Source organism: Mustelus asterias, chromosome 8, assembly GCF_964213995.1.
Source record: "Mustelus asterias chromosome 8, sMusAst1.hap1.1, whole genome shotgun sequence".
Classification (NCBI taxonomy): Eukaryota; Metazoa; Chordata; class Chondrichthyes; order Carcharhiniformes; family Triakidae; genus Mustelus; species Mustelus asterias.
Genome location: NC_135808.1, coordinates 80,761,126 through 80,779,686, shown reverse-complemented (window position 1 = coordinate 80,779,686; position 18,561 = coordinate 80,761,126). Strand labels below are relative to the sequence as shown.

The 18,561-nt window shown below is 40.7% G+C and overlaps 1 protein-coding gene across 6 annotated transcripts in view; it reads right to left on the bottom strand.

Moving 5' to 3' along the window:
• smg7 (SMG7 nonsense mediated mRNA decay factor) overlaps window positions 1–18,561 on the bottom strand; it is a 129,662-nt gene that overhangs the window by 69,690 nt on the left and 41,411 nt on the right. For all 6 annotated transcript variants that reach the window (XM_078218329.1, XM_078218334.1, XM_078218330.1 and 3 more), the window contains exons 2-5: window positions 9,658–9,689; window positions 7,594–7,711; window positions 3,807–3,939; window positions 2,986–3,157 (exon numbers count right to left, since the gene is read on the bottom strand). In XM_078218329.1, the coding sequence (XP_078074455.1) occupies window positions 2,986–3,157; window positions 3,807–3,939; window positions 7,594–7,711; window positions 9,658–9,689 (455 nt within the window). The remainder of the gene's footprint in view (window positions 1–2,985; window positions 3,158–3,806; window positions 3,940–7,593; window positions 7,712–9,657; window positions 9,690–18,561) is intronic.

The window sequence follows — 18,561 nt, the reverse complement described above, 5'->3', positions numbered from 1 at the left end:
TACCGTGCAAAGGGACCTGGGGGTCCTTGTGCATGAGACGCAAAAGCCCAGTCTGCAGGTACAACAGGTGATCAAGAAGGCAAATGGGATGTTGGCCTATATTGCGAAGGGGATAGAATATAAAAGCAGGGATGTCTTGATGCACCTGTACAGGGCATTGGTGAGGCCGCAGCTGGAATACTGTGTGCAGTATTGGTCCCCTTATATGAGGAAGGATATATTGGCATTGGAGGGAGTGCAGAGAAGGTTCACCAGGTTGATACCGGAGATGAGGGGTTTGGATTATGAGGAGAGGCTGAGGAGATTGGGTTTGTACTCGTTGGAGTTTAGAAGGATGAGGGGGGATCTTATGGAGACTTATAAGATAATGCGGGGGCTGGATAGGGTGGAGGCGGAGAGATTCTTTCCACTTAGTAAGGAAGTTAAAACTAGAGGACACAGCCTCAAAATAAAGGGGGGTCGGTTTAAGACAGAGTTGAGGAGGAACTTCTTCTCCCAGAGGGTGGTGAATCTCTGGAATTCTCTGCCCACTGAGGTGGTGGAGGCTACCTCGCTGAATATGTTTAAAGCGCGGATGGATGGATTCCTGATCGGTAAGGGAATTAAGGGTTATGGGGATCAGGCGGGTAAGTGGTACTGATCCACGTCAGATCAGCCATGATCTTATTGAATGGCGGGGCAGGCTCGAAGGGCTAGATGGCCTACTCCTGCTCCTATTTCTTATGTTCTTATGTTCTTATTAACCTGATTTTTGTAAAGCAAAGCTGATGATGCACAATTTTTGGAATCCAAGATTAGGGAAATCAAGACAAAAAAGTAATGTTTCCCACTTTGGCCATCGAATGCAGGATCAAGTAATCCTTAATCAGGCAAAGCATCATCTATGTACCGAGCAAGCCTGCTATTGTTTTCACCTTTGTCAGGAGACAACATGGTACCTAAGACATAAGGAGACTCTTGATGTGATGACTAAGACATTGCACATGCATAAACAGCCTAAATGGACCAGTTGTGCATTCCCTATGAGATTTTCTTACGTTTGTTATAAAATCATGAGCCTTATCCTAGTCTATTAATAACTAATTTGATTTCTTTCATTGCTCATATTAATCATCAGTGGCCTCTGACAGAGCACATCAACTTAGTGCAGACTAACGGGTGTTTTGTCGTGCAGATTACTGCAGAAACCAGTTAAATTAGTTTCACTTGGTGGAGGTCTTTATCCGGTTTTGGATTCAAAACTACAGCTCAGAAGAAGCACATTCTAATCAATTCGTTCGCTCCAAGTTTCCCAACTCTTACTTCACACTAGGCCATAATTTGGTGTGGTAGCACCTCACAGCATTGGCTGTTAGCAAATCTAAGTTGCTGAAAACTACACTAATGTTGCAGCAAGGAAAACCAGACAGCTGAACCCTGAGTGAACAGGGCCAGCAATTGTACATCTCCTTAACCAGATTGAAGGATTGTGAAATTCACAATGCAAAGACTGAGAAGGACATATAAATTAGAGTGGGTAAAGTCGATGTCAATTTAGGAACAGAGAACAGTGGGAAAGAAAGAAATGAGAAAGGGCAAAAGTAAAAGAAAATACTTTAGTATTTTACAGATCTTCAACAATGAAAGACAGAAAGAATAAGACTGCACAACATATAATATCAAGAGTACAGGAGAAGACAGTTTTCTGTGACCAGTTTAGTTCATCGCTACCTGCAAATACAAAACCTTTGTGCCATTTAATGCAAAAGTGAGGCACATAGCAGCATACAGCTTCTGCAGAGCTAACAGTAGAGCAGAGAGACCTGGACAGCAACTTTTAGATATTTGAGTTTAACTGCCCATCTACCCCTTGCCTGAAAATGGTGTACCATTTTAAAGACTCACATTTATAGAGAGTGGCTTTCACAGCAACAGAGCATCCAAAAGGCTTTACAGCCAATTAAGTACTTTGTGAAGTGGAGACAACAGTGTTAGATAGGTAATGTATTTATTTGCACATAAATAATGATCAGCGTTATTAGTATCACCATCTTTTTGACAAGAAAAAGAGAGCCTATATTAAAAGGAAGGCTGAAGAGACAACAGGGAAAGAGGGGAATGCCCCCATCTGCAATATTTACTAAGTATCACACCTCCTTTTAGATAGGCAAATACAAATGAGCACGTGCTGCAGGCAATTATCTATTTTTTTCTCCTCCAACAACATTTAACCAGCTTGACTGCTTTGATGATCAGATGTCAGCCTTTGTTGCAAGATTGGTCAACCCTGGAATAGGCCAGCAGTTGGCTACCCAAAAGAAGCAGTTTCAAGGAAATATGGACTTTAGCAGCATCAACACACAAACGCTCATAAACTAGCTCCAGATAGGTTATTGCCCTGGACTGCGCTCTCCCAGCGCAGAAAACAGTGCTGAAGGAAGTCGCAATAGCACTGACTTCCCAACATAGAACATAGAACAGTACAGCACAGAACAGGCCCTTCGGCCCACGATGTTGTGCCGAGCTTTATCTGAAACCAAGATCAAGCTATAGAACATAGAACAGTACAGCACAGAACACATACACTATAAAATTACTCTGCACTAAAAATGGTATTGAAGATCTGGCTGTACAGTTACAACAAATAAGGGTTTGAATAAGTTATAAGGATTCTTATTGGCAGCTAAAAGGAATTTAAACCAAAACTAAATTATAGAAACAAATGTGGGAAACGTGAGCAAAGCCTGATGCGGAGTTGTCCAATAGTTATATATAATCTTTATGAAGATGGAGCTTTTACATAAACAATGTCTTTACATATTAATAGTTGGTCTGAAGCCAGAATTATGAGATGGATGCTTCAGAAAGGATATCCACACATCCAGAACCATGGATAAACAATATTTGTTTGAAATATACATGAGTTCAAACAGTATTGAACAAATAAATCATTTGATTGAATCAGCTTTGGCCAAGTGATCTTTATTAAATCTTTAAATGACGTACCTATGTCTCCAAGATGAACAAGGCAGTGCTGGCAGATATATGAGCAAGAGCTGGGTTGGGGCTTCACAATTCCACTGGTGCTGCATTGCTTATTGCTGATGATTCCTAGCTGTGAAGATTTAACACGGCAAGGAAGGTCCACATTGAAGACTGTGCACAACTCCTGCAGCAACTGAAACGAAAAACATTAAATTTCCAAAACACACTTGAAAGGGTAAATTAATTGGAAGTTTTTCCAAGATGTAGAAATCTAATTATGAAAGATGTGTTCTTCATAAACAAAGTCACTATTATTGCTGCCTGAAGAACTCAGCTGGATTTCTTTGTCCCTCTATCACGCTGCTCCTGTGAAGTTACAGGTAGAAAACATCTTCCCACACCACTGATCATTAACATAAAAACAGGGAGGGAACCAAATTTTAAATTCCCTGAAGAGAACACTCAATTCAGAGCTGGAATAGTTTTTTCAGGGTTCCACAGCCACATTCAAATTTATTCCCAAATGTCAAGAAGCCATCAGCCCAATTTAGGTTACCAACATTATACCAGCCAACTAAGCTGATTGGTCCACTAAAGACCAGATCAATCTTAGAATCCCTACAGCACAGAAAGAGGCCATTCGGCCCATCGAGTCTACATCGACCACAATCCCACCCAGGCCCTACCCCCATATCCCTACATATTTACCCACTAATCCCTCTAACCTACGCAATCCAGGACACTAAGGGCAATTTTAGCATGGCCAATCAACCTAACCCACACATCTTTGGACTGAATCATTTCCGTTTCCAGTCAAACCCCATCTTTTCTTGTGGACTCACCTGCGTGTAGAAGCCACTAGCTGCCTCTAGGAAGAGCGAAAGGTTTGCTTGGACTTCACTGCGATTAGGGTTGGCTCGGTTCTTGGCCTGACCCTGTAGTGTTGTTATTTGATTTTTGAAGGCGTGATTCCAGCTACAGTAAACAAAACATTAACCATTAAGATGAATCAACTACAAAAACTATTACATAAGTACAGCGAGGAAACAATTTAATTTCCTTCAATAGTTTGTAGAACGTTCATAACATTTTGAGCAAATGAGAGCATTTTGACATAGTTGGCTCTTTTATATTGCATGGATACAGAGTATAATGCAAAAATTTATATTATATATAGATATCTGTATATTACATATTTATAAATGTGGAAAGCAGTTAATACCAATCAACCTCATATCAATCAAGAATTCAACTAAAGTGAAATAGAGACCAGCTAATTTCCCATACCTTACAAGAACTATTTTTCCATCAGCACATGGAATTCGTTAGAATGGTGAGGGCAAACACTTGCTGAGCTGTTAGTAGAGAGGCTGTAGATTGTTTTAAGACCAATATCTCTAAAGGGCCTTCCCCATTCGCATTAGCCTCGAGATCCCAAACTACATTGTGTAAACTAATAATCTATTCCTCACCCTATCATACCAACCTCATATGAAAAGCTTCAATATCGATCCTAATTTAGTACTGAAGAAAAAAATCATTTTTCACAGGATATCATCAATCATGATTTTTATCAGAGATTTTAAACACATTGTAAGAACAACACACGATCAATAGGTTTGATTCAGCACACAACCCAATAATAATTTAAATTAGGTCAGCAAGACCTCTACAAGTTAACACCGTTTTCGCTCAAACCAAATGGCAAATGATGTAAAAAAAAAGCTATTTGCCCAGAGCATGTAAACATTTACTACAGTGCTTACAAATATTAGAAGCCAAAGAAAATTTAAAGCACGATCTACTAATTAAAAATAAAGTTGTATTTTCCCAGAAGAATAATCCATCAAAATAATCTTTTGATGTTAGGCATGTCTTTTTCAAAGACACAATTCCCTGTGATACGATAATCCTCAAATCCACTTTCCTGCCATATCTCCATAACTCTTGATTCCCTTACTGATTAAAATTTTGTTCTATCGCAGCCTTGAACATTAATGACCGAGCCTCACTTTTCAGAGAAGAAATTCCATCTCATCCCAGTCTTAAATAGGTGACCCCTTACTCTGAGATTATGCCCTCTTATCCTAAACTCTCCCACAAGGAAAACAACCTTTCAGCATATGTCTCAATAAGCGCGCCTCTTTTGCTTTCAAACTCCAATGAGTACAGTCGCAATGCATTCAGTCTCTTCATACCTGGGATCAACCTAGTAAACATTCTCTGGGCTGCCTCCAATGTCAGTATACCTTTCCTTTGATAAGGGAACCAAAACTGTTCACAATATTCAGGTGTGGTCTAACTAGTGTCTTGTACAGTTTTAGCAAGACTTTCCTATTTTGATACTGCATTCCCTTAGAAATAAAAGCTAACATTACATTTGCCTTCCCTATTACCTGCTGAACTTCCATGCTAGCTTTGTGTGATTTATGCACGGGGACCCCAATCCCTATGCTGCAGCTTTCTCCATTTAAATAATATCCTGTTCCATTTAAATAATATTCAGTTCCTTTATTCTTCCTACCAAAGTGCATAACTTCACATTTCCCTACATTATATTCCATCTGCCAAGTTTTTGCACACTTACTGAAACTGTCTATATTCCTCTGTAGACTTTGTATCATCCTCACCTCTTGCCTTCCCACTAATTTTAGTGTCATCTGCAAACTTGGCAATAAGACTGTCACTTCCCTCGCCCAAGTCATTAATATATTATATATAAAATAATTATGGCTCCAACACTGATCTCTGTTGCAATCCACTAGTTGTAGGTTGCTACTCTGAAAATGCTCCTCTTATCCCAACACCATGGGTGTTTTCTTATTAAGTAGCCTCAGCAAATACTTTTGGAAATCCAAGGATGTTACATCGACTAGTTCCCCATATTGCACGTCACCACCTCAAAGAATGTTAAGAAATTCGTCAGGCATGATGTCCGCATCATGAAGCCATGTTGATCCTGCTTGATTATACTATGCATTTCTAAATGCTCTTTTCTTATGTCTTTTAGACTAGACTGTTAACATTTTCCCAATGACAGGTGTTAAGCTAACTGGCCTTTAGTTAACTGTTTTTTTTGTCTCCTTCCCTTTTTGAATAAAGGGTGTTACATCGAGTTTTCCAATCCTCTGGGACTTTTCCAGAATTTAAGGATTCCTTTTTTATCCACCAGTGCATCCACTATTTCCATAGCTACTTCCTTTAATATCCTAGGATGCAACCCATCAGGTCCAGGGTACTTATTGGCCTTTAAACCCATTAGCTTCTGTAGTACTTCTTTATCCAGTGATATTTAGTTCCTGCATCCCACCCCCCACCTTATGCCCCTTGAAGACTGAGGCATTAACTCCTTTGCCATTTCAGAGTTCCTCATCATTATTTTACCAGCCTCATTTTCTGTGTTTACTTTGGCCTCTCTCTTCCTCTTTATATATTTAATAAAGCCCTTACGGCCAGTTTTTATATTTCTTGTTAGTTTATCCTGAATTTATCTCTTTATATTATTATTTTGGTCATCTTTTGTTGATTTCTGAAACTTTTCGAATTCTCTGGTTTACCACCAACCTTTGCCACGTTGTATGTTTTTTTCTTTCAGTTTAATCCTATCCTTAACTTCCTTGATGAGATACATGTTTGGACAATCTGTTTTGGTAATATTGGTTCCTCTGCACCCGACTGAACCGGCAGTTCCTGCCTCAGAAGCAGGCTTGATATTTCAGTGACAAAACTGATCATTTCAAAGCTAATGGACTAATGGATGGTACAGGAGTACTGACATGAAGAGGGTAGAGCACCACGAGTGATCAGGACTGCTAAGGACTGCAATTTCCCACAACGCTACCCCTAAAAGCAGCCTGCAGACAATGGCAGCTTCTTTACCAACCACATTATACCTCTCACTGCAAAGTCAAAAAAAACAGATGCAGAAGTGGAGGGACAAGTGCGTGTGAAAGGGAGAGAAAGGAGATTCAAAGAGGAAGGGCAACACAAAGATATAAAATAACTATATTTTTCAATTTGCTGTGTGCATTTTCTATAGGAGGTCAACTAGTAACGGGAATTTTCTTTTCATGCTAATAATAAACAGATTCCTCAGACTGTCACTGTTTATGTAAATGAAACAAATTTAATATTTGCCTGGGTGAATGCAGAAAGAGGCAGATCAATGTATATTAGCACAGACAAGTGCTAACTTTGACTTGTCCTTCACCAAGATCATTTCACAATGAATATCAAGATTATGTTGGTATCAAAATTTGTCTTAATTTGTAAATTTGCTTTAACACCTCAACACAATGCCCATTTCAAGAATCAAAAAAGTGTCAAAGTCTAGTTTCCAGAATACTGTCACATTCAATGCAGTTTCTTTCTGAAGTGACTAACACCACATCACAAATCAGTACAATATATAAAATATTAACAGATCAGCTGCAAATATCGAATAGAAACAAAGCCAAAATAAACATGAAATTTTAGCCCCTGCCCACAATAATTTTTTTCTGTTTCCTCCTTTTACAGGTGAGTAGCCAGATTTATATCCTAAAGCAACGATGGTCAACCAAAGATAAAACTGGAAATGGGACAGAAGTAACATTTGAGTGACAATACTGAAACTTATTGCATACTTACAGATCCTGCTCCACCTTCTTATCCAGTGCATACTCCAAATCTGTGACTAACATCTTCTGGTAGAGGTCCTGTAGCGCTTGCCTGGAAGTCCAGACTTCAGCTGGACCCAGCTTTGAATCTGTTCATAGACACAGAATGTAATTGCATTTTAATCTGAAGAGAAGCATACCTTTCCAGTCAAAAGCCTGCTTTCCCTCCTCTTTTGGTGTAAAATTATAGCAGTAAGGTTAGGAAGAAAGGTTTTAACATGCAGAACCCTTTTTTCAACTGAAACATTCTGAAAAAAGGAGACTAACGAAACATCTGCTGACTAACACCAGATCACATACAAATTAAAGCAATGCAACCAGTGGCAAGACCATGTTTGACTGGATAGAAAATGAAGGCAGCAGTGATATTGTTCTAAATGTGATTAAATAGTATGTAAAGATTTTAATGAAGCCATATGAATATCCAACAGTATGTTCATGTCTGTCTTTTGAGATGACCATGCTAATAAGATCACCACCTCATCCAATGAGAACTTATTATTCCAGACTCAATCATTTAGAATACCTTTATCATGAGTTGAATTTAGTGGAAATCAATTAGCTCACAATTAGATCTTGGTGACAAAACCAGGTCATAATAACTAATATATAATAGAGTGGCAAAGGAGACTGGGTGTGGCAAAGGAATGGGAAAAGCTGAAAGAAAATCAATGTGAATAGTCAGCTATAGATATAATTCAATAACAATGTTTGTATTTTTACATAATTTATTTAAAAATTCACCCGATGTTAGCTGGAATTACAAAAAAGTATGGATTTATTATTGCCCACACAGTACTGTAAAAAGAAATTCATAATTCCAAGGTAAAACTCAATCCCTATGCTACACCACATGACACAACCTCCAGTTACACAAGTAGCATTCTACCACCATCCTCTGTCTCTTACCGCTAAGCTAGTTTTGGATCCATCTTGCCAATACCTCGTACATGTCCCAACTTTTCCAAAAACGGTCCCAGTGATTCAGGAATCTAAAACCCTTCCTCCTGTACCAACTCTTGAGCCATGCATTCATCTGCCTTATTCTCCCATTTCTGTACCCATTGCCCATAGCACCGGGAATAATCCAGAGATTACAACCTTGAGGGTTCTGCTTTTTAACTTGCTACCTAGCTCCCTGAATTCTTGATTCAAGATCTTATCCTTCATTCTACCTATATTGTTGGTAACAATGTGTATCACAACCTCTGACTTATCCTCCTCTCCCTTTAGGATGTCCTGCAGCCATTCAGTGACATCTCTGGCCGTGGTCCATAGAGGCAACACACCATTCTGGAGGCACATCTACAGCTGCAGAAACACCTGTCTGTTCCCCTAACTGAGATCAGCACAACACAAGCACATTCTATTGGTGTTCTTTTGTCCTGGGTGTAATAGAGTAAGAGCTTTCACAATGCACCTTAAATACTGTGGCCATGATAAGGCACAAGGAAGATGTTTTAGTGCTGGTTGCAATGCATGAAGCTGATCCCTAGTGTCAAAAGCTAGAGTTATGAGAAAGACCAAAGAAATTTTAATATTTCACCTTGAAGGTGGTGCCAGTAGGCTGTTATGAAGATACATAAATGGTGAGAAATATTAAAAGGTATAGAAAAGGTCATCTTCAAGCACTTTTAAACGTGGGTATAATAGGAAGGCACAAATAGTAAAAGGCAAATTTGGAAATGACAATAGAAAATCTTTTCAGTGATCAATATATGGAGGAGAAAGAGGGGAAGATATATTGCCTCGGGGCAAAAGAAAATCCCAAGGTACCTCATGAATTATCCTAGATCAGATAGCATTACATCTTATGCTGCAGTTCAATCTATTAATACTAACCTGCCTAGTTTATCCAGCATTTTCTGTTTTAATACCAACTTGATATATACTTAACATTTTGGTTACCATTGTGACAGTTAACAGTCATTGGATCTTGGTGTTATTCATAATCCTAAAAGTGAAGGCATCAAATCCCATTCAAATCAGGTTTGTAGAAATGGTACTTGATTCAGAAATAGAAAGTCAATCTTACCTGTCATGTCAGCCTTTAGGGCCTCTGCTTGCCTGAGAAGAGGAGAAAAAATATACATAAATACAAAAATAATCAGTCTGACTGAATATTTCAAATGTAGTGCAAACCAATTAGAGTTTGCTTCATTACAATAATTATTCAGTATTAAGCCTATTCACATTCATATCAGAAAATATTTATGCAGCACCAGGTAACCTGACAGACAATAACTGGAATAGTGCAGTTTACAATCACCCAGCAGGGTGGTCCAATGGAAGATGCAGCAAGTTGTGAAGGTCCATTCACTTTCAAGATGTAAATGTGGCTTAAAAAACTGAACGCAAATACAAATTTCAAATGTCTACTACAGATAGCCAGCTTTGTGGGCCACAAAAGCATTGGTTGCAATGGATACACAGAGTTAACTTGGATAATAGTCTCCATGAATACAAAATACCAAAAATGAAAGCAAAAAGGTTGGCTTAAAGTTTTCCCCAGGAACATGTGGTTTTAAACTAGAATACAATAACTAAATTGGATCTTTACATAACTTCAAAAAGGATTATGCCAGCAGACCTTAATTACATCCAAGAAGCGTCGTTGCCCAAGTGAGTTCTAATCCAGAGAGCTAAATAGGGGGTGGTTCTTGTCATCCTGCCTTGCACAAAGTTTGGTTCAAGCAAACAATTTTGTTACTTTCACCTGCCAAATAGTTATTGAGCCTAGTTGACCTCATCCTCACAAATCCACATAACAGTTCATCTACGTAGTACTGATTATCCATGCACAGACCCTGTGAAGACAAAGCTTCCTCTCTAGCAAGGGCTTCTTCTATCATACAAGTACAATAATATTGATGTGCTAAGTGGTACAGATGAATGGACAATGTAGCAGCCCAAAACCAGGCTCCATGAAGCCAATAGCCATAACAGACTTGAAGGACACAATCTGTAATCTCATGCCTCAGCACCTCCCTTGTTCTTTCATTCCCATCAAAAGAGATCAATCTACGTTCAATGGGAGTATAAAAGGGTATGCCAGGAATAGCCCCAAGCATGCCTTAAGGTCAGGTACCATCAGCAAACTACATTTCTTGAGCACCTTCAATGTAATAAAACACAAGATGCTGCACATGACAATTATAAAATAAGATATGACACCAGGCCACATAAGGAGATACTGGGGCAAGACCAAAAGATTGGGTAAAGAGGTTGGTTTTGAGGCAAAATTTGAAGGGCGAAATCAAAGCAGACACTTCTTAACCAAGAGCCAACAATGGATGAAAAGACTTGCTATGAATTAGGACATAAGCAACAAGGTTTTGGGTGACTCCAAGCTTACAGAAGGTAGAATGTGGGAGGCTGAGCAGCAGTCCACTAGAATCATTAATTCAGGACATACCAAAGGCACGAATTAGGGTTTCAACAGATGAACTGAGGCAGGGTGAAGTTGGGTGATATTACATAGGTGGAAATAACCAGTCTTGTGACATGGATGTGTGGTCAGATGCTCATCTCAGGATCAAATATGACACCAAGGTTGCATTGTCTGGTTCAAACTCAGACAGTTGTCAGGGACAGGGATGGGGTCAATAGCAGAGTTTGTGGCAGAAACTGAAGTAACTGCTTTGAATTTCCCAATATTTACTTGGAAGAAATCTTTGCTCATGCACGACTGGACATTGATGACAGTAAGGCTATGGCAGGTGAGAACCTAGAAACTATCACAAAAGACGGTGTTGGGCAAGTTAATGGGGCTAAAGGTAGACAAGTCTCCTGGTCTTGATGGAATGCATCCCAGGGTACTAAAAGAGATGGCAGGAGAAATAGCAAATGCACTAAAGGTAATTTACCAAAATTCACTGGACTCTGAGATGGCAGGAGAAATAGCAAATGTGACACTACTGTTTAAAAAAGGAGGTAGACAAAAGACGGGTAACTATAGGCCGGTTAGCTTAACTTCTGTAGTGGGGAAAATGCTTGAATCTATCAAGGAAGAAATAGCGAGACATTTGGATATAAATTGTCCCATTGGTAAGACGCAGCATGGTTTCATGAAGGGAAGGTCATGTTTGACTAATTTGGTGGAATTCTTTGAGAACATCACGTGTAGTGGACAATGAGGAACCTGTGGATGTGGTGTACCTGGGTTTCCAGAAGGCATCTGACAAGATGCCGCACCAAAGATTGCCTCATAAGATAAAGGTGCACGGTGTTACGGGTAATGTATTAGCATGGATGAAGGATTGGTTAACTAACAGAAAGCAGACAGTGGGGGTAAATGGGTGTTTTTCTGGTTGGTGATCAGTGACTAGTGGTGTGCCTCAGGGATCAGTGTTGGGATCGTAATTCTTTATGATATACATAGATGATTTGGAGTTAAGGACCAAGTGTAGTGTGTCAAAATTTGCAGATGACACTAAGATGGGTGGAAGAGCAAAGTGTGCAGAGGACGCTGAAAGTCTGCAAAGGGATATAGATAGTCTAAGTGAGTGGGCAAGGGTCTGGCAGATGGAGTACAATGTTGGTAAATGTGAGGTCATCCGTTTTGGTAGGAATAACAGCAAAATGGACTATTATTTAAATGGTAAAACATTGCAGCATGCTGCTGTGCAGAGGTGTTCTTGTGCAGGAATCTCAAGGAGCTGGTTTGCAGGTGCAGCAGGTAATTAAGGCAGCAAATGGAATTTTGTCCTTTATTGCTAGAGGGATGGAGTTTAAAAACAGCGAGGTTATGTTGCAGTTGTATAAGGTGCTGGTGAGGCCACACCTGGAGTATTCTGTGCAGTTTTGGTCTCCTTACTTGAGAAAGGATATACTGGCACTGGAGGGGGTGCAGAGGAGATTCACTAGGTTGATTCCGGAGTTGAGAGAGTTGGCTTATGAGGCGAGACTATGGGGAGATCTTATAGAAACATATAAGATTATGAAGGGAATAGATAAGATGGAAGCAGGGAAGTTGTTTCCACTGGCGGGTGAAACTAGAACCAGGGGGCATAGCCTCAAAATAAGGGGAAGCAGATTTAGGACTGAGTTGAGGAGGAACTTCTTCACACAAAGGGTTGCGAATCTGCGGAATTCCCTGCCCAGTGAAGCAGTTGAGGCTACCTCATTGAATGCTTTTAAGGCAAGGATAGATAAATTTTTTGAACAGTAAAGGAATTAAGGGTTATGGTGAGCGGGTGGGTAAGTGGGGCTGAGTCCACGAAAAGATCAGCCACGATCTTATTGAATGGCGGAGCAGGCTTGAGGGGCCAGAGGGCCTACTTCTGCTCCTAGTTTTTATGTTCTTATATTGAACAAGCAGTGTGACAATTTAAAGCCAAGAGGGATCAAGAGTGGTGATGGAATAGAACTGGATGCCAGTGTGCATATGAAACCTGAGTGTTTTCGGATAATGTTATCAAGGGGCAGCATGTGGATGCGAAATATGAAGGTGTAGTGGACAGCTTCTTGGAGGATACCAGAAGTAATAGTGCGAGAGCAGGAAAAGAAGCCATTGCAAGTGATTCTCTGCTTATGTTTCGATAAATAAGAATCGAAGGAGGTTATTGCAATCCCACTTAACAGGTCAACAGAGGAAAGATGTTGGGGAAGTACTGTGCTCAACTATATTCAAGATAGGTCAAGTACGATGAGGGATATTTAACCGTTCTCATATCAAACAGAGCTGCTTTGGTACTATGGTAGGGACTGAAACCCAACTAGAGGGATTCAAACATAAACTGCCAGAAAAGATGGGCATGGATATGGCAAAATCTGGTGAAGCTATAAAATGGGCTATCTGCAAGCTTAACATCAGAAGTAATAGACAGAGCTACATGGTCCCAGAACTAAGAGATCAGAGCAAATCTCAAGAGCCAACATATCCAATAACAAATAATAGACAACAATCAGACAACTACCGGAGAGGAGGCTCCGCAAGCATCCTCTTCTTCAACATGGTCACGTCCATGAGAGAGATGATGCTGCATGTTTGAAAGAGTCTTCAGCCAAAGGAGAAAAGTCCTATTTTGCTGGATCCTCATTGATCACTCCCAATTCCAATCTTGGGCTCCACCCCATCTCTTTTCCCTTTCTTGAGTTTCCAACATCAGTTTCAGGTTCTGTATTCTTTCCCAGGAATAAGTATCTTTTCAGTTCACCTTCCCTCCAAACCTAAAGCCAACAACCTCAATTTTCCCTGATCCAAACTCACCAGAAGTCTCAGTCCAGATCTCCTTGTTCCCTTTGTGAACAATATTAATTCAGTTAATGATTTCAGTAAATTAAGGACAGCTTTGTTTTACTACCAACCCTTTCTTTCAAAGTAAACATGTAACTTCAGAATATCAATATGCATCTTTTTGAATTTTAAGATAAAACCACAAAGTTGATCTGGAGAAATGCCATTAGGTTCAAATAGTTTATAACATACTACAATTAGTGATAGCTTTAAGCCATTATATTGGGAGATGGAATTGAGAATATTCATAGAAAATATTATTAATGATAGTTGCCTCTGCTGACTGTTAAAAGTACCCAATAACCTGGAAAATTTGCACCTGTGTGCCAACAGACAAGTCTTTTTATAATCCACTGTAGCTTTGATGCAAACATTTATAATCACGATGAATCTACAGACTATTTTATTTATTTTTTGATATGTTTATTGAAAATTCTTACATTTTACATAGCAAACAAACACAAATACAGACCCACACATTGCTCACGTGCACATGCCAACACAACTGGGCTCCCTGTGGGGGTGGGGGGCCATCCTTGCCTAGTGCCTCGGGACAAAGGGAAAAAAGTTGAATGCACATCGTTTGTCTGGACCGAGACTAGAGGGACGGAGCACAGTATTTTGATCCAGGAGATCAGTTTTGGGCCGAACCTCCCGAGAGCATAAAATAAATAATCTCATTCTACCCGATCAAACACTTTTTCAGCGTCCAGCGAGATTAACATCTCTGGTAGCTTGGAGGTGGCAGGCACATACATAATGTTAAACAACTGCCGAACATTCAAGTACATGTGTCTATTTTTAATGAACCCAGTCTGGTCAGGGGAGATGATAGAGGGCAGAATGCCCTCCAAGCGAATGGCCAGAATCTTAGAGATCAGTTTGAGATCTACATTCAGCATTGAGATTGGTCTATAGGAGCTGCAGACTTGCAGATCCTTATTCTTTTTAAGGATAAGCAAAATTGTCGCTTGCCTCAAAGTCTGCAGGAGAGAGCAGTTCTCATGATTCATTGATCATGCGCAGTAGCAGGAAGCCAACCTATCCATAAATTTTTTGTAGAATTCCATGGGGTACCCATCTGGTCCCAGACATTTCCCACACGGCATAGTTCTGGCCGCCCTAACAATTTCTTCAACGCCGATTGGTTTCTCCAGTGCTGCGGCCTCTTCCCTGTCCACCACGGAGAGATTCAGTGCCCCAAAGAACTCCTGAAAGTCCGCCTCATTGGCAGTACTCTCCGAGCCTTAGAGGGTTGAGTAAAAGTCCCTATGATGTGGAGATGCCAGCGTTGGACTGGGATAAGCACAGTAAGAAGTCTCACAACACCAGATTAAAAGCCCAACAGGGTTATTTGGTAGCACGAGCTTTTGGAGTGTCGCTCCTTCTTCACCTGAAGTTGGACTTTAACCTGGTGTTGTGAAACTTCTTACTGTAAAAGTCCCTAGACAGTTCATTTATTCGCTGCAGATCAGTAGATACCCCATTTGGAGTCTGCATTTGTGGTATGAGACTTTTGGCAGAGAATTGGCGCAGCTGATGAGCTAGCAGCTTGCTTGCCTTGTCCCCATGTCCATAGTGTGTATATTTAGATTTGAACAGTATTGACGTGAGGACAAGATCTCAAACTCCACCTGTAGTAGTAAACGTTCCTTATATACCTCTGGGGACAGGCCCACGGCATCAACTTGGGTGATACGCCCCACCAATTCCGATAACTTCCTACCTTTCTGCTTCGCTTCGCTCGCTGAATAAGATATGATCTGGCCCCTTAAATAAGCCTTCAATGTCTCCCAGAGCATCATTAAATTAGAAGAAATCATCAATCTGGGTTAACAGAAATCTAACAAAATCAGACAGCAGACAAGTATTAAATCGCCAAGGCATACGGGGGCCTACCCTCCTCCCCACTACCAAGTCCATTGTCAAGGAAGCATGGTCTGAGATTACAATGGTTTCATAGGAGCGCGAGTGCACAGCTGGGAGCAAATTATCTACCAAAAAGTAATCTCACTTGAATTCCCTTCTCGTGGGGTTAAGAAACCTCCATGGGTCTGACACTGCGTATTCCCTGAGAAATGATTTAATAATTTCTGCCAACTTGGAAGATACAGCAGTCCTGGGTGAGGAGCGGTCCAGGGCAAGATTCAACCAACAGTTGAAATCTCCGCCCAGTATCAACTGATGTGAATTCAAATCTGGAAGTGGCACAAAAAACAACCAGAAAAAGTTTTCAGTCCCAGTTTGGGGCATACACATTGGCTAACACCAAGGGTGTCTCATATAATTTACCTGTGACAATGACATATCGGCCATTTGATTTAGAAATGACATCGACTACTACCAAGGGTAAGGACTTGTGGATCAGGATTGCCGCTCCCGCGCCTTGGTGTGAAAAGTTGAGTGAAAGCATTGACCCCCTCATCTTCCATGGAGCCTAAAATAGTCCACTGGCCTGAGGTGGGTCTCTTGGAGGAATGCAATTTGGGTACCCAGCTGTCGAAGATGCTGAAATATCTTACCGCGCTTAACTGGATGATTTAATCTCCTAACATTCCAGCTAGTGAACTTGATCACTCCAAGGTCAGAGCGCGAGGGCCTCCGAGGCCAGCATCCCACATTCCTAACAGTAGCCTGGTATCCTTCCTCACTGGGGAGTATCCCCCAACCGCTGACATCGGCAGATGCCACATCCCAGGGCCCCATCCTTCATGGGGAACCAACCACGAGAAAGAGGGTGGGCTTGAAAGAGGCCAAACCACACCCACAGAAAAAAAGATATAGCAAAGACAAAAACACCCACACACACCAAACCCACAAACACGGCGTGGTGGGGACCCCCCCCCCCACTCTGCCCATGGCCCACTCTTCGATTTTGATTTGCCTCCTGCCATTTTGCCAGTGCCAGCACTCGCGGGCTTACCCATTTCCTCCAGCCAGGAGTGCTATTTCTTGGTCCACGTATCAAGCTGTCTTGCTGTTCGATCTATTAGAGTTCTTACATGGATTGCTTTTCATCTTACTTCACCCTTAAGTGGACGAACAAAAGCAGCAAAGGGTTCCCAGCCGAGTTGCAAGCTGCAACTCTTCTCCCTCATTTTCATTCACCGTTGGTTGGGTGAAAAAAGAATCAGCCCAGCTTGATCTGACAGTTGCAGTTTTTAATGACACAGGAGTTGTTCCCTGGGCTGCCCCCCACCCTAAATTCACACTTGACTGAGTGAAAAAACTACAAGATGGTTCCAGGCTGAACTGCAAGTCCCAACATGCCCCTCAGTGCATTATAAAGTAGGACTGAGTCAGCACAGCTTTGTCAAGGGGAGGTCATGTCTGACAAATCTGTTAGAGTTCTTTGAGGAGGTAACAAGGAAGTTAGATGAAGGAGAACAGACTGGCTCTGACAAAGGGTCATCTAGACTCAAAATGTTGGCTCTATTCTCTCCCCACAGATGCAGTCAAAACTGCTGAGGTTTTCCAGCATTTTCTGTTTTTGTTTCAGATTCCAGCATCCACAGTATTTTGCTTTTAGCTTAGCTTTTTAATGAGTTAGTCAATTTCCTCACTACACTTTCACATCCAGGGAAGATGCCAGACGGCTAGCAGTTGAGTGGCTTCAACCTAAATCCAAATGGCATTGCTACAGTAGTATGTAATGATTGTGTTGCAAAAATTGCATTGCAATTTTATTAAATATGCAACACTTCACAAATAATACATTACACACACACACCAAAACATGTTCTACACTAAATTATAGTATGGAACATCATTTCATTATTATCTCAAAGAAACTGAAATCTAAGTAGGATAATAGAAGTGGCTGAAAACACGAAGAAATTCCAGTTCTCTGCACTGACATCCTAAAATTATTTTTATGGAGGGGAGTAACTCAGTACAACCTGTAAAAATTATCAACCTTTACTCCAACATGATAATACAATTTATGTCAATCTCCAAAGAAAACTTAATTTTCTGAAGAGGTTTCAGTCATGTTTCCAACAGAGGAAAAGGCTTTGGTGCAGCATGATGAATCGATTAATAAAACAATGCACACAGATTGGCGATGCTGTTTGGTCATTTCAGGCTGTCCTGCCCACAAGACTCCATCTGCTGTCATGACAGCATCATTCCCACTCCCGAGACATGCCACAACGTCACTTAGCTATGCCGACAAGCTCAGAGAAATGACAAACGATAAACGAAATGAAAATTCAACATTGATCTTATTTAGTATAACGAAGAATAATAAAGATTTGCATTTATATAATGTCTTTCATAACCACTGGACATCTCAAAGTGCTTTATTAGCAATAAAGCACTTTTGAAGTGAGTCACTGTTGTAATATTTCAAGTACATAAGAAATAGGTGAAGACTATACAGCCTGTCAAGCCTGTCCTACTATTCAACGATGCCCGATCTCGGGTTTAAACTCCACTCTTGTCCTGCCCTCCATACCCCTCGATTTCTTGAGACACCAAAAATCTATCTCAGCCTTAAATATATTCAATGATGGTATATCCACAACACTTGTGGGAGAGAACTCCCAAGATTCACAATTCTCAAGAAAAGAAATTTCTCATCGCAGCCCTAAATGATCAGCCCCTTAACCGGATTCTGTGCCCCCTTAATCTAGATTCCCCTTTACCATCATGCCACTTCATAACCGTAATATTTCAATGAGATCGCCTCCCATTCTTCTA